Below are 24,518 nucleotides of genomic sequence, written 5' to 3' on the forward strand. Positions count from 1 at the left end.
TTATCTCAAATCTTTCTGAAATAATTTGGAGTATTAACCAACAGAACAGATGAGATGAACAAGTTCCAGAGAGCTTCACAGACTTGTCCAAAAGCTGAATTGCTTTCCAAAAGTTATTCTGTATCACTGTTTGCATATGTTTATTTTCCACAGTATCACTAAATATTACTTATTCATCTATATAAATAGAGGCTTTCATTTTTATACTATTTCACATTTCTAAGTCCGATTTCAATGAGGCCCTAGTTTGGAATCCTCATTCCATATGGCAAATCAAATTGAATTCTGAGCCACACCAGAGTTTGGCAATTACATTCAACTATTCAGGACTATTACCTTTGCTAAGATATTTTGAAAGCATATGTTAAATCCACTGCAGCTTTGATTTTTTTCCTCCAAATTTTTAGTTATTTTAGGTTAAAAGAGTAAAATATCAAAAATGAAACTCTAAGCTCAGTACCTTTAGAATTCTTTAGATGGGTAAATTCCATGGAGAAAATGCAATCAAGATAAGCCTACATAAAATTTGAAGCTAATATTTAAAATAATTTACAATAGCTTGAGCTTTTTTGTTTCTTTTAATAAGCTGATTTGGATATCATCCATGCATTTCAAATACAAGTGCTTAGAAGAATTTTGTCTATACAAGGTATGTAAACATTTCTGAAAATAGCTCTATTTCATGTCGATTTTAGAGGTACTCAGCAATGATTTGAGTTAAAATATCCCTCTAAATCTCACCTGGTGTATTTAATATAACATTTATGGGGTTGGACTTTGCAAGTAACCCTTAAGTTTCATGACATGAAGTAATACTAGGACTTGGATGTGAATCATGCTCTATGAGGCTAGTATGTGGGAGTGAAACCCTTAGCTGGCAGCTGAGGCTAGCCAGCCATCTAACTTTTACTTCTCAATAGGTCTTGGTTTCTTCTACATGCTGTCAAGTGCAAGATAAATCAAGAAATGCATTTCTCTTTAAAAATTTTAGTGGAAAATGTCAACAAGAGAGTGAGAAATTTAGAGTTTAATTGAAAACTAAGGGTATGCTCAGGGAACACATGACTCTTTGAGAAAAAAGAAGGAACGTGTACAAAGTATAAAAGATTTCTATATTTGTGAATTTCGGAATATGCAAAGATTTCAGTACTTCACGTTTTTGACTGCCAAGAAGCTAATGTAAAGAAATGAATGGCACTCTTGCTAGGCAATTAAAGTGAAGACCTGTCTTGAGAAATAAAAGTCTGAATTGTCTAAGAGATACCATTATAAGGAGGATGGTTGCCATGCTAGAGAGAGGGCGATACTGATGGAGGGAGGTCTTAGATGGGACAGAACACATAGGAGTAGGAGTTAGCTTTAAAAAGATAAGGAAGGAGCTGTAACTTTGGAGATGCAGACTGATTTTACATTGACATGAACAGTGGATGAGGGAATTTATGAGCAATAAAATTATTATTTTTCATTGAAGTCATATGCTGTGGACAGTAGGGGAAAGGTAGAGGTACCGAGGGTTTGTTGAAAAGATAACAGCTACTGGGGATGAACAAAGTGTTGAAACGAAGCATATGAAATATGACTGCTGAGTAGAGTGAGGATCTAAGCAAAGTCCAAGAACTTAGATCTCTTAGCTACATTAACCTTTTTTCTGCAATTGTGTCATTAGCATTGACTGGTTTTTCTTAGCCAAAAAAGAAAGAAAAAATTCTGCATATATAACTAAAACTTCCTTAATTTATCAGCTTTTCAGGTCAAATACTTCTAAATTCCAAATGAGTAAGATTCTCCTGTTGGTCAGGTCAGTGCTGTCCTTACCCTCCGGTCCTCAGGACTCAGCTCGGACATCAGCATTTCTGTATTGTACGTGCTCCATTCCCAAGTCTGTTTGATGAAATACTCCACTAAGGAAAGGCTTCTTATAAGCCGATTCATGAGCTTTGTCATCCTGAGGTAAAGATCAGATAGGAGCAAATATCAGCACACTACTGATGCCTGCTTCCCTGTTCCTCTATAGCAGTGTATGACAAATAATTATTGAGAAAATACAAAAATTATCCCTCTCCTGTGTCCCCCAATTCCTCATTACAACTCTTGTTCTTTTTTTCCCTTGCACATTAACTGTTGAAGAAGGAAAGGAGATGAATCTAAAGGAGCTTGTTCTATCAGGTGTTTCAATACCACCCCACTCCTCCTCTTCCTCTTTCCTACCATCTCTTTCTCAAGAGCAGTAAAAATTTAAAAAACTGAGCCAGACATACAGCCTTAATAATACACTGTTCATTCTTTGCATTCTGAGGTAGACAATTCGAAAACTTACTTTTCTTCTTTATTGTATGTTCTTGGATTAAAAAAAAAAAATTCGGAGTGACGTCAGCATCATGGCAGAGTGACCTTTCCCCTAAACTCTCCCTGGATAAGATACAACCAAAGTGACATTCACGTACCAACAAAGGACACTCACAACACAAAAGGATGTCTGAGAGAGCCATGCAGCACCATAGCTGAGAGTGGACATGCTGGGGCCCCTGGAGGAAGTGGGGAGAGGTAAGTAGAAATCCTCCCCCTCCCTGTTCAATCTCTGACTAAGAGTCCACACGTCTCCCAGAGGTGGGGGGGCAGGCCTCTGCGGGAAAACCATCGCTCTCCAAGTTCTCTCACAGCCTGTGGGAAATTCCCATACAGAGGAGTCATAACTCTTATGGGGGTGCCATCAACATCTGAGCACTGCAGCAGAGCAGAGAGCAAGGGAAGAACAAGAAGCTCCCCAGGATCAGGGAGAGAAAAGAGAAAGCCCCCTCCCCTGCACGCCTGGCACTTCAGCTCAGCCGGTCAGCCAGAGCACTTGTGGATCACAGTGGGCTCAGAAAACACAGACCTTGATCCCCACCCAGTGGCGGCAGGTGGAAACTGCAACCAGATATTTTTTAGGCTGTGGAAAAACAAGCACACATCAGCAGGCACTATGCAAAAATATATTAAATTTCCAGACAAGAAGGAAAATACAAGCACCCAGAAATCAACCCTGAAGGCAGAGAAATTCATGACCTAAATGACAGAGAATTCAAAATAGCTATCATAAAAAAGCTCAATGAATTACAAGAAAACACAGATAAACAACTTAATGATATCAGGAATTTCTTCACAAAAGAGATTGAAACCATAAAGAAAAACCAATCAGTATTGTTGGAGATGAACAACACAATGGAGGAAATAAAGGAAAATCTGGAATCTTTAAAGAACAGAGCTGACAATATGGAGGAAAGAATTAGCATTATTGAGGATAGGAATGCCGAAATGCTCCAGATAGAGGAGGATAGAGAACTAAGACTTAAAAGAATTGAAGAAATTCTCCGAGAACTATGTGACTCGATTAGGAAATGCAACATAAAGATTATAGTTATTCCTGAGGGAGAGAAGAGGGAAAAAGGAACAGAGAGGATGTTCAAGGAAATAATATCTGGGAACTTCCCAAATCTGGGGAAGGAGCTGGAAATACCAGTGAATGAAGCCAACAGATCACCTAAATATATCGACAGGAAAAGACCCTCTCCCAGGCATATAGTAGTAAAGCTGGCAAAAGTCAATGACAAAGAAACAATATTAAGGGCAGCTAGACAAAACAAAAAATAACTTACAAAGGAATTCCCATCAGGCTCTCAGGAGATATTTTGACAGAAACATTACAGGCTAGGAGAGACTGGAATGATACATTCAAAATTCTGAAAGACAAAAACTTCCAGCCGAGAATACTCTATCCAGTAAAAATATCCTTCAAATATGATGGAGAAATAATGTTTACCAGATAAACAAAAGCTAAGGGTGTTCATTGTCACGAGTCCCCCACTACAAGAAATGCTCAAGAAGGCCCTCATGCCTGAAAAAAAGAGAGAAAGAGGAGACAAAGCTTTGAGCCAGGAGAAAAATAGGTAGATGAAATAAAAAAAATGGCAGCTCTCTATCAGAATAAGTTAGCAAACAATTAATTACCAAAATCAAAGATTAAGGAAAGGAAAACACCAAAAATAAATATAACCTCATCACTTTAAACACACACTCACAACACGAGATGGAATAAGTTGTGACAATAATAACTTAGAAAGGGAAGAGGAAAGGGATTGAATCAACTTAGTCCAAGGAAATAAGAGGTCATCAGATAATGGACTATCTCATCCACAAGATTTTTTATACAAACCTTAAGGTAACCACTAAATAAAGAATCAGAACAGAATTACATATGATAAAGGGAAAACTAAACGAGTCATCATACAGAACTACCAAACTGAACTGGTAGTCCAAAACACATGGGATGAGAAACAAAGGAAATGCAAAAGAACAAGAAAATGAGTGATAAAATAGCAACATTTAGCCCTCATATATCAATAATCACTCTAATTGTAAGTGGATTGAATTCCCAATCAAAAGACACAGAGTGGCGGGATGGATTAAAAAGCAAGACCCCACAATATGCTGCCTCCAGGAAACACATCTCAGCTCTAAAGACAAACACAGGCTCAGAGTGAAGGGATGGAAGGCAATACTCCAAGCTAATGGCAAACAAAAGGAAGGAGGTGTTGCCATACTTATATCAGACAAAGTAGATTTCAAGATAAAACAGGTAATGAGAGACAAAGAGGGGCAATATTTAATGATAAAGGGACACTCCACCAAGAAGACATGTCAGATATAAATATATATGCACCCAACAGAGGAGCACCAAAGTACATAAAGCAACTATTAAAAAACCTAAAAGGAGGGGCCGGCCCGGTGGTGCAAGCGGTTAAGTGCGCGCGCTCCGCTGCGGCGGCCCGGGGTTCGCTGGTTCGGATCCCGGGCGCGCACCGACGCACTGCTTGGTAAGCCATGCTGTGGCGGCGTCCCATATAAAGTGGAGGAAGATGGGCACAGATGTTAGCCCAGGGCCGTCTTCCTCAGCAAAAAAAGAGGAGGATTGGCGGATGTTAGCTCAGGGCTGATCTCCTCACAAAAAAAAAAAACACAAAAAAAAACAAAACCTAAAAGGAGATGTTAACAACAACACAATAATAGTAGGGGATCTTAATACCCCACTTACATCAATGGATAGATCATCCAGACAAAAAGTCAATAAGGAAATAGTGGACTTAAAAACTGGACGAGATGGACTTAATAGACATATACAGAGCACTCCATCCCAAAACAGCAGACTATACATTCTTCTCAAGCATGCATGGAACATTCTCAAGGATAGACCATATGCTGGGAAACAAGGCCAGCCTCTATAGATTTAAGAAGACTGAAATCATAACAAGCATCTTTTCCAACCATAATGCTATGAAACTAGAAATCAACTACAAGAAAATAACTGGGAAAGTGATGAAGATGTGGAGTTTAAACAACATCCTATTGAACAACCAATGGAACATCTATGAAATTAATGGAGAAGTCAAAAATATCTGGAGACAAATGAAAATTAAAATATGCCAGACCAAGTCAAATACGATGCAGCAAAAGTGGTCCTGAGAGGGAAACTCATAGCCATACAGGCCCACCTTAACAAACAAATAAGTAACTTTAAATTATGCCTAACAGAACTAAAAAAAGAAGAACAAACAGAGAGCAAAGTCAGCAGAAGGAGAGAAATAATAAAAATTAGACTAGAAATAAGTGAAATTGAAACCAAAAAAAACAGTAGAAAGGATCTAAACAAAGAGTTGGTTCTTTGAGAAAATTAACAAACCCTTAACCAAACTCACTAAGAAAAAAAGACAGAAGGCTCAAATAAAATTAGAAATTAAAGAGGTGAAATTACAATGGATACCACAGAAATACAAAGGATTATAAGAGAATACTATGAAGAACGATATGCCACAAAATTGGACAATCTAGAAGAAAGGGATAAATTCTTAGACTCGTACAACCTCCCAAAACTGAACCAAGAAGAATAGAGAATCTGAATAGAACAATCACAATCAAAGAGATTGAAACAGTAATCAAAAACCTCCCCCAAAATAAAAGTCCAGCACCAGAGCTTCTCCAGAGAATTTTATGAAACATTCAAAGAAGACTTAATACCTATCCTTCTCAAACTATTCCAAAAAATAGAGGAAAATGGAACACTTCCTAACACATTCTACGAGGCCAACATCACCCTGATACCAAAGCCAGACAAGGACAATACAAAGAAGGAAAACTACAGGCCAATATCGCTCATGAACATAGATGCAAAAATCCTCAACAAAATATTGGCAAACCGAATACAGCAATATGTTGAAAAGATCATACACCATGACCAAGTGGGATTTATACCAGGGACACAGGGATGGTTCACTATCCGCAAATCAATCAACGTGATACACCACATTAAAAAACGAGGAATAAAAACCACATGATCATCTCAATAGATGCAGAGAAGGCATTTGACAAGATCCAACATCCATTTATGATAAAAAACTCTCAACAAACGAGTATAGAACAAAAGTACCTCAACATAATAAAGGCTATATATGACAAACCCACAGCCAACATTATACTGAATGGGGGAAGTCTGAAAGCCACTCATCTGAGAACAAGAACAAGACAAGGATGCCCACTCTCACTACTTTTATTCAACACAGTACTGGAGGTTTTAGCCAGAGCAATTAGGCAAGTAAAAGGAGTCAAAGGAATCCAAATAGGCAACAGAGATGTGAAACTCCCACTATTTGCAGATGACATGATTGTATATATAGAAAACCCTGAAGAATCCATTGGAAAACTATTAGAAATAATCAACAACTACAGCAAAGTTGCAGGGTACAAAATCAACTCACAAAAATTAGTTGCATTTCTGTATACTAATAATGAACTAAGAGAAAGAGATCTCAAAAAGATAATTCCATTTGCAATCACAATAAAAAGAATAAAATACTAGGAATAAATCTAACCAAGGAGGTGAAAGACCTATACAATGAGAACTATAAGACATTATTGAAAGAAATCAATGATGACATAAAGAAATGGAAAGATATCTCATGCACGTAGATTGGAAGAATAAACATAGTTAAAATGTCTATATTACCTAAAGCAATCTACAGATTCAATGCAATCCCAATCAGAATCCCAATGACGTTCTTCATGGAAATAGAGCAAAGAATCCTAAAATTCATATGGGGCAACAAAAGACCCTGAATAGCTAAAGCAATCCTGAGAAAAAAGAACAAAGTTGGAGGCATCACAATTCTTGACTTCAAAACATACTACAAAGCAATAGTAATCAAAACAGCATGGTACTGATACAAAAGAGACATATAGATCAATGGAAGAGAATTGAAAGCCCAGAAATAAAACCACACATCTATGGACAGCTACTCTTCGACAAAGGAGCTAAGAACATAGAATGGAGGAAAGAAAGTCTCTTCAATAAATGGTGTTGGGAAAACTGCACTGCCACATGTAAAAGAATGAAAGTAGACCACCAGCTTTCACCATTCACAAAAATTAACTCAAAATGGATCAAAGACCTGAAGGTGAGACCTGAAACTATAAAACTACTAGAAGAAAATATAGGCAGTACACTATTTGACATTAATCATAAAAGAATCTTTTCAGATACCATGTCTACTCTGACAAGGGAAACTAAAGAAAAAATAAGCAAGTGGGACTTCATCAGAATAAAGAGCTTCTACAAGGCAAATGAAACCAGGATCAAACTGAACAGACAACCCACCAGCTGGGAGAAAATATTTGCAAATCATATATCTGACAAGTGGTTAATCTCCATAATATATAAAGAACTCACACAACTGAACAACAAAAAAACAAACCACCAGATCAAAAAATGGGCAGAGGAAATGAACAGACACTTCTCCAAAGAAGATATGCAGATGGCCAATAGGCATATGAAAAGATGTTCAACATCACTAATCATCAGGGAAATACAAATCAAAACTACACTAAGATATCACCTGACACCCATGAGAAGAACTATAATCACCAAGACAAAAAACAACAAATGTTTGAGAGGTTGTGGAAAAACGAGAACCCTCATTCACTGCTGGTGGGAACGCAAACTGGTGCAGCCTCTAGGGAGAGCAGTATGGAGATTCCTCAAATATTAAAAATAGAAATACCTTATGATCCAGCTATCCCACTACTGGGAATCTATCCAACGAACCTGAAATGAACAATGCAAAGAGGCCTATGCACCTCTATGTTGATTGCAGCATTATTCACTATAGCCAAGAAGTGGAAGCAACCCAAGTGTCTCTCTACTGATAACTGGATCAAGATGATGTGGTATATATATACAATGGAGTACTACTCAACCATAAAAAAGACAAAATTGTCCCATTTGCAAGAACATGGATGGACCTGGAGGGTAGTATGCTAAGCAAAATAAGCCAGAGAAAGACAAACACCAGTTAATTTCACTCATATGTGGAATATAAACCAACACACGGACAGAGAGAACTGTATGGTAGTTACCAGGGGTAAGAGGATTGGGGGGTGGGCACAAGGGGTGAAGGGATGCATTTATATGGTGACTGACAAACAATAATGTAAAACCAAATTTCACAATGTTATAAACTACTAAGACATCAATTAAAAAAAAGGGATTTATCCGATGTCTTAGTATATAACTTCTGGGCATGAGTGGTGACTGTATTAGTATCTGGTGAACTGAAAGCAGCTGTCAATTGTAATGTAGATTTAATAGGAAAAGAATTTACTTGTTGATAACCTACTGTGTTAGGCATGGTGCTGATACTTTTAAAAAATATCTCCATTAATTCTCATAACATCCCTGTTAGGTAGGTATTTATCTACATTTTTATGAATGGGCAAAGTGAGCTTAAGATAGATTAAGTAGCCACAATAATATAATAAGTGTCAAAGCCAAACCATTCCAACCCAGTTCTGACTGACCTCAAAAGCCTCTGCTTTTGTAATCTCACCATCCTGTGTCCCATAACCTAGGATGGACCACATCTTCCAATTCCGTGGGCATGACTTGGACCAGCTCTGTGTGAGAACTTCCCAACTTGACAACAACTTACAAAGAGCTTTCATACGTAAACTTATTTGATCTTCACAATATGACTCTGTGAGGCAATCAGGATCTGTATTATTTATCTTCATCTTACAGAAGGATTAATAGGTTCAAGATCACATAGCTAATGCTCAAACTTAGGTTGTCTGGCTACAAATCACCTTTGGCCTGTAGAACATTTGATTTTTATCTTAGGCCAGTCTTGGTACTTGCTAGTAGTGATTACTGTAGTTGACCCACTAATGACTTATGATGCTATTTGGGGAATTTGGTCTTATTTCTGGTCAAATCTTAATGCCCATACACCTAATGACTTATGAGGTTCTTCTCTCATTGTATCATGAAAAATTCTTAGGCGGGAGGTAGAATCATTTTTCCCTGATACAAACATCACAATAGGGTTCCATTTAGCTCTTATTATCTAACATCTTTGCTATAGACTGAATATTTGTATCCCCCCAAAATTCATATGTTGAAACCTATTCCCCACAATGTGACAGTATTTGGAGGGCGAGACTTAGTGTCCTTATAAGAGACCCCAGAAATCTCCCTCACCTTCCCAGCATATGAGGACATAGAGAGAAGATGGCTCTCTAGGAACCATGAAGCAGGCCTTCAGCATCTGTCTTGATCTTAGACTTCCCAGTCTCCAGAACTGAGAAATACATTTCTGCTGTTTATAAGCCATCCAGACTACGATATTCTGTTATAACAGCCCAAGGGACTAAGACAATCTTGATCTATTCTATAACTCCGCTGTAAATGATGTGATTTCAATGTTTATTTTAATTTTTAAAAATAATCATTGTACAATGATATCCTTGTATGTACAGAATGATATCAGCATAATAGAATTTTTTCTAGAAAGAATACATTTATTATTCTCAGGTAGAGAAGGTATTCTTAATAGATTAAATGCAAAAGCCATAAAGGAAAAGAGGGATTCATTTTATCACATAAAAATTTAAGACTTCTTTAGTAATAATAGTGGTTACTATATTCTATGCACTCTTATGTAAAACCCTACAAAATAAATATGATTACTATCCCCTTTTTTCAGGTGAGGAAGTTAGGATTTAGAGAGGTTAAGTAATTTAGGGCTTATATGGCTAAATTGGTGAAGCCAGGATTTAAAGCTGGAAGTCTGACTTCAAACTCCAGGCTCTTAAGACCTACGTTATATGTAGCTTCCCTTCTCTTACAAAAAGCTTCATAATCAAAATTACAAGATAAGAAACTGACTTGGAGAAACTACATTAAATATATATTTACACACACACACACACACACACACACACACGAGTTTCCATAAATTAATAAGGACAACTCAACAGAAAAGTAGGTGAGAAGCAGAAGCAGGCACCTCGCAGAGGAGAAAACGTGCACATCCACTGAACGGGTGAAAGCCCGGCCCCTCCAGCCCTCAGGGGAATGCCAACCGAAGGAACAGAGATGCCACTCCTTGTCATTAGTCTGACAGTTCAAAGACTGATTTTTGCAAAGTATTGATGAGGGTGGAAAAAAACAGATTTGCACCCTCATGTGCTGATGTGGTAGTGCAAACTGACAGAGCCTACCTTTAGGGCAACCCTGCAGTAGTCACAAATCCAGATCCCCCCCAGTCCAGCAATCGCACTCTTGGCATCCACCCCAGACCCAGGGGCAGATTCTGCAAAAACGCACGTGCACTGATAATCGTTGCCCTGTTGTTTGTCACAGGGGGAAAAAAAGATGACGCTAGACAGAATGACATAGATTTTCACGGAACATTAGTGAAAAATGTTGGAAAATATGTAGCATTGGTTTATATACACACGCACACACTGCAAAGCAAAACTATATTTACATATGTCCATATATGGTTGTACATGCATAGAAGATTACACCCAAAGACACCTGGGGGGGGAAAGGGTCTAGAAGGATTCCAGCATTTTCTGCCATAAAGATTGTTCTTAAAATTCCTATCACAAAACAAACCTACCCATTTCCCACAAATATCACAATTTAATTTCTCACAAACAAAACTCATGATGATTTTTATTGGGTCCCCTCCTCCTGTATTTTTCTTTTCTACTTACTGAACTTTGCTCTCTATCTAGGTCTTCTTACAACTGTGATATATTTTAAAGGCTTTAGCATTTCTGCCTACAATGTTTGGTCTTTCTTTTTTTCCTCTCTTTATTTAATAAGCCCATGCAGATATCTTTGCCATAGCCACAGTGTCCCCTTTTCATCTTGCATAAGAAGAAACTGACAATTACTGAGTTATGAGCTCTAAATGAGGTCTCAGAAAATTTGGATAGACTTTACATTGCCTAAGTTTTAGACGTTTGCTGTGCTAATAAGAATGGGAAATTACACATGCTGAGAAAGATTTCCTCCCTTACAAAGGGGCTAGCACAGAAGGCCATAGAATTCATGCTTCTGATTCTCGATCACAGGAATTGCTTTTGGTAATGATAATAATGATGATGCCTCAGACACATATAATATTACTCAAGTGAGGCAGAGAGAGAGAGGGATATGTCCTATGTCACACAGCTAGCTGGTAATGATAATAATGATGATGCCTCAGACACATATAATATTACTCAAGTGAGGCAGAGAGAGAGAGAGATATGTCCTATGTCACACAGCTGGCTGGTGCTAGCTCAGCATCAGCACACTTTTGTCTCTACCTTGTTCCCTGTGATTTCTTCTCTCATTTGTAGGTGGCAGTCAATCTAGTTCAAGTTTCTCCAAATCTTTCCTCGGTCACTCCCTTTGAGATTTCTTTAAATCTTTCCCTTAGCTTCTCTTTTCTCATTTGTAAAATGGAAACGATGGGAATGTCCTCCTTGGGGTGTTGTGAGAATGAAGATGAGATCATCATGCATCGTCCCATGTGTGTGTCAGTAAGACTGTTTCCACTATTGTACATTTTAAGATTATCTAACAGTTTAGAAAACCCCAGACACGAGTCTCAGTTGCTTTTCTTTTTGGGCAGATGACCACTTGCTGAATTTATCAAGCAAGTTCCTTAACACATAACTTCTTCTATTATGATGGAGGATTTCTAAGGTAGAGGTCCTCTGGGGCTGCTCACTACTGCTACTTTGTCCCAAATTTATATATATGTGTGTTAGATTCAGTTGTCACCTGTGATCCCCAGCTGAAGGGAGGGCTAAGGACTTTGGGGCCCTAGTCTTCCATGCAGTGACACTCTTAAAGCTACTGACCCAACTTCTCACCTGGGCTTCCTTCCTGTGAGCCACAGACAGAAGTCATAGATGATGGCAGGGGCGCGGTGGCTGACTGTATTCCAGTAAAGGGTTGTGATGGTGTTGGTTGTGAAGTCAGCATTGGGCCTCCTAAAAGCTTTCTCAAATGGGAATTTTTTGACGGTTGCCAAGACTTGCGGTCCTGGGAAAAAACAACAGAATAAGTGCTGAGTCTAGGAGCGTATAAACTCATTGTGGTGGATGGCGTTTACAATGGGTTAAAATAATAAAGACTAAAGATTTTCTGTGTAGAGTCAAGAATCAATTTTTGAGAACAATATTAAGATTTTGATGCGGGGCAAGTGGTCACCTGCAAAATCAAACAATGTGAGTGGGTAAGAATTGGATCCTTTTCTTGAAACCTTTACCCTAAGACAACTTCTTGGGGACATAGTTTTAGTCAATACAGTGAAGTATTGTTCAGAAAAACTTAAATCCATCATTCAATTCCTAGGTTATCCAGGAACCTTTATTAAAGTGTAAGTAAAAGTGAGAAAATAAAGGCAGGATTTCTTTGTGCTGGTTCACTTTAAATACCACAGTCTTCTACTTCTTTGGTATTCCTACATCTTTGGGAATATGCCAGACTCAGTTGTCTACTCTTGTCTCCAGAGTTTTGTTCATAATAATCTTTTTCTTTTCATATTATATCTTAGATAAAACCTAATTAACAACTTTTAATGTACATTTGTAAATTCAATAATTCTTTTCAAAAGATATTCATTTGAATTCAATTTTGATTTATTTATGTAGAATTTTCAAAGAATACGCCTAAGTTCATTATTCTATTATGATGAAGACATCACTTATTAAGGTAATATGATTATTGTCCTCCTTAAAAGACACTACCTGGAAATCTATATGAAAAATGTGTACACTATATATACAAAGAAACATCTGATCCAGGACTCTTTTCCTCCCAGAGGGATTCATATTCACTTTTAAGAGTCACTAATGGAGTAGTTATTGCACATTCAAGAGAGGCAAGCAACCTGTCTTCTACCTGTATTTCAGGCACCAGCTCCCCATATGAATTTGAATAGCTCATACTCTCTCTGGGCCTCATATGTGAAATAAAGTGAGCACTATTTATTTTAGATTATTTTTAAGATCACTTTCAACTATGACTCTCTAATTTTATGAAACAGATAGTAAGCATTTTCAGCATGGAAGAAGACTATTTTGAATCTCAGAAATGGAATTTACCTGTAGCATCTTTTTATTTAAGAGCTGAAGATATCTCATTTGATTCTATTAATGCTTTCTTTTTATGAGTGGTATCTTAATTCTGTTACTGAGGTAAAGGAGATTTATTTTTATTTCCAAATGGTTTCAGAACTATTTAGACATAGGATCTAAATAACTGGATATATGATCTAAAGAACTTTGATGGTAGTAGATAATTTCATTTAATTTTTACTGAACTAATAACTTTGCAAATAGAATAGCACAGCAGAGTGCTCTGAACTGAAAATTAGATTCTAACAAGTCAAGTATATTTACTTTTTTTTCTACATCTAGTACCTAAACAACAACTAGATGATCTAAAAGTTTCAGATATTCACAAGAAAATCAACTCCTAAACAGACAAAGGAATACAGGATCGGTTAGCTAATTTTCTATTATATGCAGAGTTAATTACTTCAATTCAACAAGACACTTTCAAGGTCACACTCATGGCTAACTGCATAAATTAATGAAGAGTATCACCGACTCGATAACAAAAGTTAATATTACTGGACTTTTCTAAATCCACTTGGTCATTGGTCATTTCGCATTCTCAGTGATGTAGCAAAGGGGCAAGGGATGTGCACATGAGAGCAGTTGCCTCGGGAGGAGGAGTATTTTATCACTGACATTGCTTATAATTGCTGACTCTTACTTGGCTTTATTTATTTTTTAAATCTCTATAGCCAATGGACCTCATTGCTTACAATCACGAGATGTTCCCACTGGCCCCTTTCTTTGGTATACCCAGTCATTCTAGCTAACTCGCACACATTTACAATTTGCATTATTTTATCTTGTTTTAGACTCTAAGCTCCGTGACGCACTTTGTCTACCTTTTCCCCTGTGGCAGACACTAATAGTGTGTGGGCAGTCGCTAGTAGATATGTAGTTACATCACAATAGGCACTTACCCATTTTGCCCCAATTACAGGGATTGAGGTTACCAGATGTACAGTGGTAGATTAACATTGATGTAGGTCTGGAAAGTGAAATAAAATTAGATAAATACAACAAAATGGAGAACTAATGAAAGAAAGAGAAGGGAAAATAACATTTAGACAAAGTTACTTCAATAATTCCCATGACAAAGGCAACCTATGCAACACTTCCATCTTTGTTCCTTCTTTGGGTTAATAAGCAAAATGGAAGAAGACTAGGAAAAGTGTGTGTGTGTGTGTGTGTGTGTGAAAGAGATCTCAAATAGGTTAACATATCTATGGAGCAAATGGAGGTGCCATGATGATGAGAAAGCAGGTTATATTTCTAACTTCTGGACATGGTTACTGGGCAAAAATATAGGCTATGTTTTCTCATAAATCTGGTTAAGCCGTGCTGAATTGGAAACATCTAAATGTCTGACTTCAAATAAGAAAATATTAATTCTGTTTACCTTTTACTAACAGAGCCAAATATGCAAATAACCTATTTTTTTCCTTTGTACTAGGAAATACCCCCCACATGGTGATCTGAATTTTTGGCATTTATCAGGAACTGAGCAGTTCCATAAAATATAAATGTGTTCTCATTTCATCTATTTTTATTTCCTTTGCCTTAAAAAAGGAAGCTGTATTTCAGATTACTAAATAGAAAGAAAAGCTTTTTGGTTATTAAAAATTTTATGGTTAAATGAATTAAAGACTTTGTTACTTTATGATCAACGAAGTAGTAAGCAGTATTTATAAAACAACTCAATGCACATATGATGGCTTATTTGGAACTATACAAATATCGAAACAGATGCCCTCTCACATTTGGGGTATTCTATGATAAAATGAATATAATCTGAAAATAAGCCTAACATATTCACTCTCCTCCTCATCAAATCCTTGAAAGCCAGCTTAAGCATCCACACCTGCGAACTGCCATGTACCATCCTACAGCCAAGGTGAGGTTGACGACTATATCAACTGGAACTACATCTAAGACATCCTTCGGAGTAGCTCTTAAGGCCCGAAGAAGTCCTTTCCCGGTCTGCACAGGAAAAAGATCATCAAATATTAAACCAGAGCTTAAGTAACAGCTGGGTCTAAAACATACATCAGACAGATAATACTAATGCTGTTAGTAACAATAGCTAACGTTATTCACTGCTTAGTAGGTTATCGTGCTGAGGCTGACTTCTCTCCTCCTAGCCAACCTCCCAGCCAAGTTCATCTCAAGTGCCAGTATTTCCATGAACCACTAGTGGTCCTCAGGCTGCTTTAGGGAGTGAAATTCCTCAAATTTGTGAGAGGTTAATATATTTACTTAATTAACAAACACCAAGAATAGGTTTTCACATCTTAAAAATTAATTCATAAGACATTTTAAGAATTAAGGTTTCCCAAATTTTCCCTTAATATTAGTTTACTTTTTCTTAAATGATGGTGTTTTCTGCTAGTGCTAGCTAACTTACAAGCAACAGTAGATGCTAAAAGTTTAAGAAACATTTTATTTTAAAAAATTAACAAAATTCTACCATTTAACAAAAACTTTTTTTATTACTTGGGAAAAGGCCACCATTATTTACTTTTTGTTCAGTATCTTAGTTTACCTCACAGATCACTGATGTTATGTAGATGCAAGAATTGGGAATTATTCACACGTCATGTCAATAATTAAATGTCAGTTAATAAATAAAAAGTCATGTTTATTGACTTATGAAATAATTGAGTATTTATACCCCACATGTTTCCATAATTGATTTGCAGTGGTTAGCACTTTCTTACGTTTCTAATTTCTATTTTTTGGTAACTGATTGCCCTTGTTTTGGACATAAGAAACCAGTTTGGAAAATTTTAGTAAATTTGAATAAATGTGCAGCTTTGGAAACAACGTAATAAAACTCACTCTGGGATCATGTTAAAATAATTATGTTCTAAGTTACCAAACATTTACCCCATTAAAGCCTTAAAGAAGAAAGAGTTGGAGGCAGGTAGGGAACAGAAAGAGAGTGGCTGCTAAAAAAAAAAAGGAATCAGAAAGAAGCTCATTGTCACTGTCTTTGACACGTCGTCATAGTTCATTATCTTATATTTGTAGTTTAGTTCACGGTGGACCTAGTTCTGAGAAGAACAGGCAGAGTCTGAAGCACGAGATTATTTCTAATGAGACGTAAGCCCAGTTAGAGAACTGAACACTATTCGTTGTTCTCAAGAGCAGAGCCGTGCTTCTGGTCCTAAGATGCTTCCACGTGAACTGCGAGGCACCACAGCTCAGGCTGGACCCGTCTTCACCGCAGGGAGACTCGTGCAAAGAGCTGCTGAGCTAGAGGAACCGTTGATGCTTCCCCTGGTCTGTGAGAGGATTAGCGCTGACAGTGCTTCCCACAGTCATCAATGTCTGTATCTGAAACATTCGCTCCAATCGGGAGTTCTCGTTCTCGTATCTATTAAGAACTAGTTATTGATGTAATTTATGTACATATATAATTTCTATCCACACACACGTAAACTCTTGTGTGTGTTTTATAATCAAGGATTTAATAGTCTTTGCGAATATGATTTTTATCGCACCCTCAATTTGCTGCACTAATTCGAGCTATTAATAACCAGCGAAAAGCAGGAAACACCCCCATCTTGTGGTAACTAAGGGGAAATACAGACATGGTCCTTGAGGTCAGACTTTCCAACCCCCCCAAATAGTAATTGATGCTATCACAGTACCTCTGTTTTCTTGATAATAAATATTCCACAAATAATAAAAGTAATTTGACTCTGCCTCTATTTTCCAATCAGCAAAATTGAGATAACTTGCTTCAATTGTAGTTAGTAAAGTAACATTTATGGTTTTGGATCAATGAAGCTAAGCCAATACTAAGCATCTTGTTACTATCCCTCCACTACATTTCAAGGAGTTATTTACAATCATTATACATACCGCAATAATGATCCCATTAGGTCCATTTAGGTTATCAACCCAACCCTAAAAAAAAAAAAAAAAAAAAAAAGATCTCTATTGGTTACACATGTCAGAAAAATTTTAATACCTCTGGAACATCTGCATGTGATCTTAACAAATTTCAAACAAGAGCACTGAGACCCTAGTCCATAGAACTGTCTAATCCAGTATTTCTAAGTTCAAAAACAAAGATCAATGGCAAGGCACTGACTATTTTCTGCACTTTCTTTGTGTAAGAATTAAAATCCTGCCAGCGTTTTTTTCATAGTAAGAGTCACGATGGTTTCAAGTTGTTTTAGATATCTTCGGGGCTAAAGTGGACCTTGTCTTAATATCATAATCTGCTAACCAATTCATGGACCATCATTTTTTCTCCACGTAGGCCCTGATTTTAACTCCTAGAGGAACATTTCAAACATGATTTGTAGGAATCATCCACTTCTTGAAAATTTTAAGAGTCATAGCATCCATATGATATATCTATTAATATACGTATTTATTTACATATAATTTTATAGATATATTTATATATTTATTAGCCTGCTTAGCTATGTTAGAGGAAAGAGTATGTTAAGGAGCAGTTAGAGAGAAAAGTCTTTTTGTCTCCCAAGCCCTAAGCAAGCCGGTTGACCTTATTGTGCCTGTATCTTTATCCATAAAGGTCAAAATGTGTATAACATGGGAGAGGAGAGAGACTAGAGGAGAAAATGGAGGGAGTAATATTTGCTGAGCCTTTTACTAGGGACCAGGCCACTGCACTAAGCACTTCTCATACATTATGTCATCTGATCAACTCTCCAATGTGGGTAGTATTAGCCCAGTGTTTCAGATGAGACAACTCAAAAGCCTGCATCATCAGTAAGCAGTGGAGCTTGAATTTATCTGGCCCTAACGCTTTACAGAATTGCTTCAAAGACGATGGTGTAATTCAAAGTACTTTCAAAAGGAGGTGGCATATAGAGGTAGAAAGTATTACTCCTAAACCGAGACTCTTCTGTGAGCTTTGTGATTCCTATTTACTCTGGCAGTTGTGATACTACCAATCTGGCCGTCAAGAACATTCTGGTATATCTAAACTATACTGGGAAAGGCAAGAACTAGAACTATCTCCCATGGGAATTTTGAGGCGCTAGTTAATGAGGGGCTAATTTAAGACCTTGACCCACCTGTGGGACAGTCAGGGTAACTCCCAGAGGAGCCTCAGGCTGGATTAGTCCTGAAGCAAATGTGGACTTTTGCCCTAATACAATGAGTTAGTGTTTGATTTGCTCAGGTATACATCTTGAGAAGCAAAAGGAAAAAAAGAAAAGAAAAAAAAGGACATCAGAAAATAATTGGGCTAGAAGGACGCTGGTTTGGAAGGAAAGCATGGAATCCAGGGCAGTGAGCTTACTGGGAAAGGCTCCTGCCAGGTTGCTCCCACAATGGAGGGCCTTATGATGGCAATGTTTAGGTTCCTGCTCTCCTGCTGCACCACCATCTCTCCCAGGGCCTTGGTGAAGGTGTAAGCATTGGGCCAATCCCCGATCAGCTTGGGTGCAATCTCGTCAATAACAGCGTCGTCCAACCACCTGAAGGTAGACAGAGTAAAAAAAGAATTCTAGCAACATACGTTAGACAATAGCAACATACGTTAGACAATAGATCAAAAAGAAACTGTGAGACAGACAATGAAACAAAACTTCCACTTTCTAGCTTGAGTTCTGGAATTCAGAACAGTCACATGATAGCAAGGCTGAGCGTGTACCTGTTCAAATCATGCGTGATGGATGAGCTCTTTACTCTCCACCGTTGAGCCCCGTCTTACCAGTCAAACCTCTCGTCTAGATAGAGCAATTCAAGAGCTATGCAATCTACTGCTTTATTACATATAATCTCTAATTATCTCCAATCACTTCCTCTCCAACAGGTTCATAAGTACATTCATTGATCATATTTGTGAGTGCCAGTCATGTGCCCAGAAGCATGCTGGGTGCTATGTTCATGGCGTGCTGAGGCTCTCTCAACCAAGGTTCTTCAGTGGCAGCCCACCCCCCAATTCAGTGTTCTCCCATTAAAACCTAGGGTATCCATCTTGCAGCCTTTAGCTTTTAATTTTTAAAATTTCACTCAATGCCTCAACACATAAAAGCAACTACATTTGACAGACTTACAATCTGTTTTAGCAAATCTGTGAAATGTATTTTGAAGGTCTGTTTGGAGTCTATGCTAATAACTGGGTAATTATTTCCAGAGAATTCCAGTGAATTCTGAAGTGCTCTAATAACTATTAATAGTCTGTCAAGGGGAGTGATTATATTACTCTGAAGCAGCTTTAATAGAGCAATCATTGACTACCCCTACTTAAAGGAAGTCATGTATCCTGAATAACAGTTACCGTGGCATCAGCCTAATGTTTTTTTTTAAAGCTGTCAGAACCATTTTGATAATCCCAAAGTTTATCTGCACTTCTCTAAGAGAGCAATAAAATTATTTGTCAATTAAATAATGTTTCTCTTAGCTGGTAGATCTATTTGGTTAAACTTTTGATATAATCTAGTTTTTAAAAATTAGGCTACCTGACTATGTTAGTGCGATTTTTATAGTCAAGGTATTTGGTACCTTTGTTCCCATTTTAGCAGGCCAAGCACAGTCTTACTATTTTGGTTGTAGAAAAATCGTGGTGGTTACCACTTGGCTCCCATGACGAATAGTTGAGCGTTTAAGACGTGCTTAATGCCAAGACTTATTCAGAAACGGAAGTCTCACTTTCAATAATTCTCATTTGATATTGGAGAGGAACTTGAGCACTGTCTATAATGTTTGGTTTTCCTTGCTTGCTGCTACTAGTGCTGAGCATTTTCTAGATACTCAAGTGCCTCTTGATTTAAATTGAATAGGGAAAGGCTGAGAAGTTCCTAGAACTAGAAACAACTCCAAATACTTAGTAAAATAGAAGATATTCCAATGCTATGGCCAGCTGAGGGACGGGAGAGAGTGTGGGATATGCAGGCACCTCTCCATCTTCATAACGATGTTACCTGTACCTCATCTGATTTGTGGGTCAACAGTGGATTAACTGACCTAACACCATTTTCTTTCACCTGCAAAAACATAAAGGTTACACAAACCAGGTCAGAAGAAATATGCCTAATTTCAATAAGGCTGTAAAGAAAAACATTCTGAGAAAACATCAGGGCTGGCCCCGTGGCTTAGCAGTTAAGTGCACAGGCTCCGCTACTGGCGGCCCGGGTTCGGATCCCAGGTGCGCATCGACGCACCACTTCTCCGGCCATGCTGAGGCCACATCCCACATACAGCAACTAGAAGGATGTGCAACTATGACATACAACTATCTACTGGGGCTTTGGGAAAAAAAAAGGAGGAGGATTGGCGATAGATGATAGCTCAGAGCCGGTCTTCCTCAGCAAAAGGAGGATTAGCAGGGATGTTAGCTCAGGGCTGATCTTCTTCACACACACACAAAAGAAAACATCAGAACCCAACAATGCACTGGGATTGCATGTCACATGGCTGGGACCAGTCACTGTCACGGATGTTGGTGGGCATGGAAAGGGCGACACCTGGAGGCTTCACCAAATTTGGTGAGTTAGCAGGTCTTAGAAAATATTGGTTTCCTGGGTTTCTAAGAACACAACGTAAAAGAAGTTGTAGTGTTCTGCAGATGGCCTGACTCCACTATTCCTAGCTCCACCCGTATTCTACTGTCTCATCTTTTCATTTCCTCCATTTTTACTTGTGAAAAATGGCAATAATTATATCTGTTCTAAATCTTCAGGTTATCATGAAGACAGACGGGAATATTCACAACTGCAATTAAAGTTATTTGATAAAACAAAATGAGCCAATGAAGCTAAGATATTCTTACCTTCAAAAACAACCAAAGAGCATATATCTACATAGGTAATAGTTCTAAGATATCTTTTCTAATACAGCCAGACAGACCATCACCTACCTCATCCACCCACTTCCCAGTTTCAGAGAGGAGTGTAGTGTACCAAGCGCACACATCCATTGGTTAAGTGATGCTCTTTTGGGGACCTATAATCAGTTCACGGTCTTCTTTACCAAAGTTTGATTTGCTGCTCTTGTTTGTTTTCAGTTTGTTTTTAAAACAGTAAATAGGTCGGCATGGAAAAAAGACATCATAGAAACCAAAGTACATTTCCGAAATTAACCGAATGCCCTTCACTGTACTCAAGATGTTTTGAGCCCATGGGTCCCAAATTCTAAAGTTCTACTTAAATTGCTTCAAAAGAAGCAAAAAGTAATTGAGGATTTCAGAAGATTTCAGATACACATACACACACACACATATACTACACACAATTTCCTCTAAATATTACTATTAATTTTTGGTTTGAAAGTTATTGAATCAACCTCCTAATATCATTAATAACTTCATAATTTGTGTATTACTAAATGAAATAGCAAGAGGAATATGCATTTTTCCTCCTAGTTTTCTTATTCAATAATCAGGGCAAACCTAGTGGTATGTCAGGAAAAGCTCTCTGGGGAGTAAGCACTGGACACATTGCCTCCTGGGAACGTTGGCTCTCTCTGTGTCTTGTCTGGATCATGTGCCTCCCCTGACTATTGCAATTATCATGCTGTATGTACTTGCTCATGTGTCTGTTGCCCCACTCTATGATGAGTCCAGAAGGGCAGGGATTATGTTTTTTATCTCTGTGTCCAATCACCTTTCTGCCCCCAGGAACCAGCTACCTTACTCAGTATGTAAGTGGGTGCTCCCCCACGTGAGTCTTGATTGGCCAGTTTGTGTTCTGGGTAAGGTTTTGGGAAGCTGAGATGGACAATGACAGGAGAAAACAGGTGAACTCAGAAGGAGTTGAGGTTGTAGGGAGACCGTGGGAAACGAAGAAAGGGGGTGTCTTTGCAGAGAATGAAGCAAAACTGGAAGTTGAAGTGTCCAGTGGTGCTGGTGAAAAGCCTTCAGAAGCTGAAAGGCTGAATGTTGACCTACTTCAGTGGGGGCAGAGCTGGCTTTGGAGTAAATTTATCTGGCTTCGAAATAAATTTAAACTTCTTGGGAAGAGGGATGTATCTGATCACTAGGGTGATCCCTAGTCCAATGGTGGTGAATTGGCCTCAGTATTTCTCCCCAGAAATGCTTTTATTGAGCACCTGTTCTGGCCTCCAACGGCTTGACAACATGAAAACTATTCAGTTTGTTTAAGAAACAATCTGACCATGCTCTGATTCATATTTAAAGCCTAGTAAGATTAAAAGTACACAGAATTTTCCATTTTTGGTCAGCAGCTTAGATCCTATCTTAAGGCTATACAATCCTGACAAGAAAAGCGCAACTGCTAAAATTAGCTTTTTCCTTTTCCCCAGGATAGATAAGCTTCCTTAGTGTCAACAGTGTGTTCTCAGGCACCGAGGCAAAACTACTTTCCTGAGTCTGACCTCCTTTCTTGTTTCCCAAAGGGCTGTTACTGGGGCTTGTCAGCTGCAGGAGCCTTCATCTTCCCTGCTCCTCACCCTCCACCCACAGCGCACCCGCCACAGCTGATCGCAATCAGGGTTTGAACAAGAGACACCTTTGCTTTTTCACATGGCAGATTAGCTGCATCTTCTGGTGCCCAAGTAACTTCAAACGTGTGATTTTCAGTAGGTACAAATCTATCGGGAACTTTTTACTCAATTAAGGCATCTAGGAATTGAAAGACCACAGAAGGTGAGGGGAGTAGGGAAAAGAGGGTGCACTGATTACTGGAATATAAATGAACCCCATTTCAAATGAAAACTGTTAAATGAGTAAGTACTTTAAGGTACTATTTCCCAAACTTGCCTGCTCCTAAGTAAGACTTACAGGGGTTTTCTGATAAAATCCAGATTCCTGGGTACCATCTTAGACCCACTCCATCAACCTCCAGGGGTGTTCGTCTGATGATCTGTATTCTAACATGTCCTGGTGATTCTTATGATCAGGCAGACTGGAGAATCACTAATTTAAAAGATCTCCACTCCACAAACTTAAGTCCTTGAGACTCACTAAATTGGGATTAGCTTTCAAATGAAAAGGGTGTGGACCTACACACCACTCATCAAGCCATACTGTGGCGGTGTCCCACATACAGAAAAAAATAGAGGAAGACTAGGATTGGCACAGATGTTAGCTCAGTGACAATCTTCCTCACCAAAAAATAAATAAATAAAAATAAATAAATAAAATAAAATTACAGATTCTTCCTCACAGGGATCTTCTTCAAAGGAATCTGTGATCCTTTTGTCTCTTCTGTGTTGATTTTCAGTGTACTGTTTCCACCTCCCCTTTATTTCCTTCATTTTCTCCTGGCCAGATAGTGTGCCTCTCTGTGGGTTGTTCAGCATTCCTAATCTAGGTTTAAATTTCCCTTTGATTTCTTGAATATTCTGGAAGAGACCTCTTGTTCCTCCTTTTTTGTCATTTTCTTCTATCTCTTTGCATTGGCTGTTATGGTAGTTCTTTTATCACTACATGACAGTGGCTGAAAAACAGCATTCAGGATTCTAACCCTACTTCTGTGACCTTTTACTTTTGCTTCTCGCTTGTCCTTAACAATTTTAGTGTTTTTTCTGTCATCCATCTCAATTTTTCTTTTCTTTTTATTTCAGGCATTGTCTTTTCACATCCTTCCTTAGTATTTCTGGTTTCAGTCCATTGTTCTTCTGGTTCTTGGTCAATTAAACTTAACAATGCAAATCTGTTTTTTATGTGGGCTTTAAATTTGTTGGGAATGTTGTTGGCACTATGATTCTCTTAGTGCTCTTCTTCAGGTTTACTCTGATATTTGGAATCATCAGCTCGTGGTTAGGACCACAATCTACTCCTGGTCTTGTTTTGGCAGAGAGAATACAGCTTCTCCATCTCCTGCTTCTGATTTCATAGTCTATTTGATTTCTGTATTGGCCATCTGGTGAGGTCCATATATTCAGTCGTCCGTTTGGTTGCTTAAAGCCTGTATTTGCAATGGACAGATTGTTGGTTTCACAGAAATCCATGAACCCATCTCCTGCTTCATTTCTGATCCCTAGTCCAAATTTTCCAACAACGTTTGATTCCACTTTATTTCCTACTTTCACGTTCCAGTCACCTATAATTACCAGCATATCTTGTTTGGGTGTAGGATCAATTT

General features: G+C 38.1%; 1 protein-coding gene across 5 annotated transcripts in view; it reads right to left on the bottom strand.

The window, feature by feature from the left end:
- Positions 1-24,518, bottom strand: part of LOC101407294 (fatty acyl-CoA reductase 2-like) — a 126,145-nt gene that overhangs the window by 8,655 nt on the left and 92,972 nt on the right. For all 5 annotated transcript variants that reach the window (XM_087442623.1, XM_087442622.1, XM_087442621.1 and 2 more), the window contains 6 exons: positions 18,770-18,947; positions 17,356-17,400; positions 15,350-15,468; positions 14,409-14,476; positions 12,238-12,409; positions 1,816-1,945 (listed from right to left, as the gene is read on the bottom strand). In XM_087442623.1, coding sequence (XP_087298749.1) covers positions 1,816-1,945; positions 12,238-12,409; positions 14,409-14,476; positions 15,350-15,468; positions 17,356-17,400; positions 18,770-18,947 — 712 coding nt within the window. The remainder of the gene's footprint in view (positions 1-1,815; positions 1,946-12,237; positions 12,410-14,408; positions 14,477-15,349; positions 15,469-17,355; positions 17,401-18,769; positions 18,948-24,518) is intronic.

Source organism: Ceratotherium simum, chromosome 17 (genome assembly GCF_057802395.1).
Source record: "Ceratotherium simum simum isolate JZ-2026a chromosome 17, ASM5780239v1, whole genome shotgun sequence".
NCBI classification, from domain to species: Eukaryota; Metazoa; Chordata; class Mammalia; order Perissodactyla; family Rhinocerotidae; genus Ceratotherium; species Ceratotherium simum.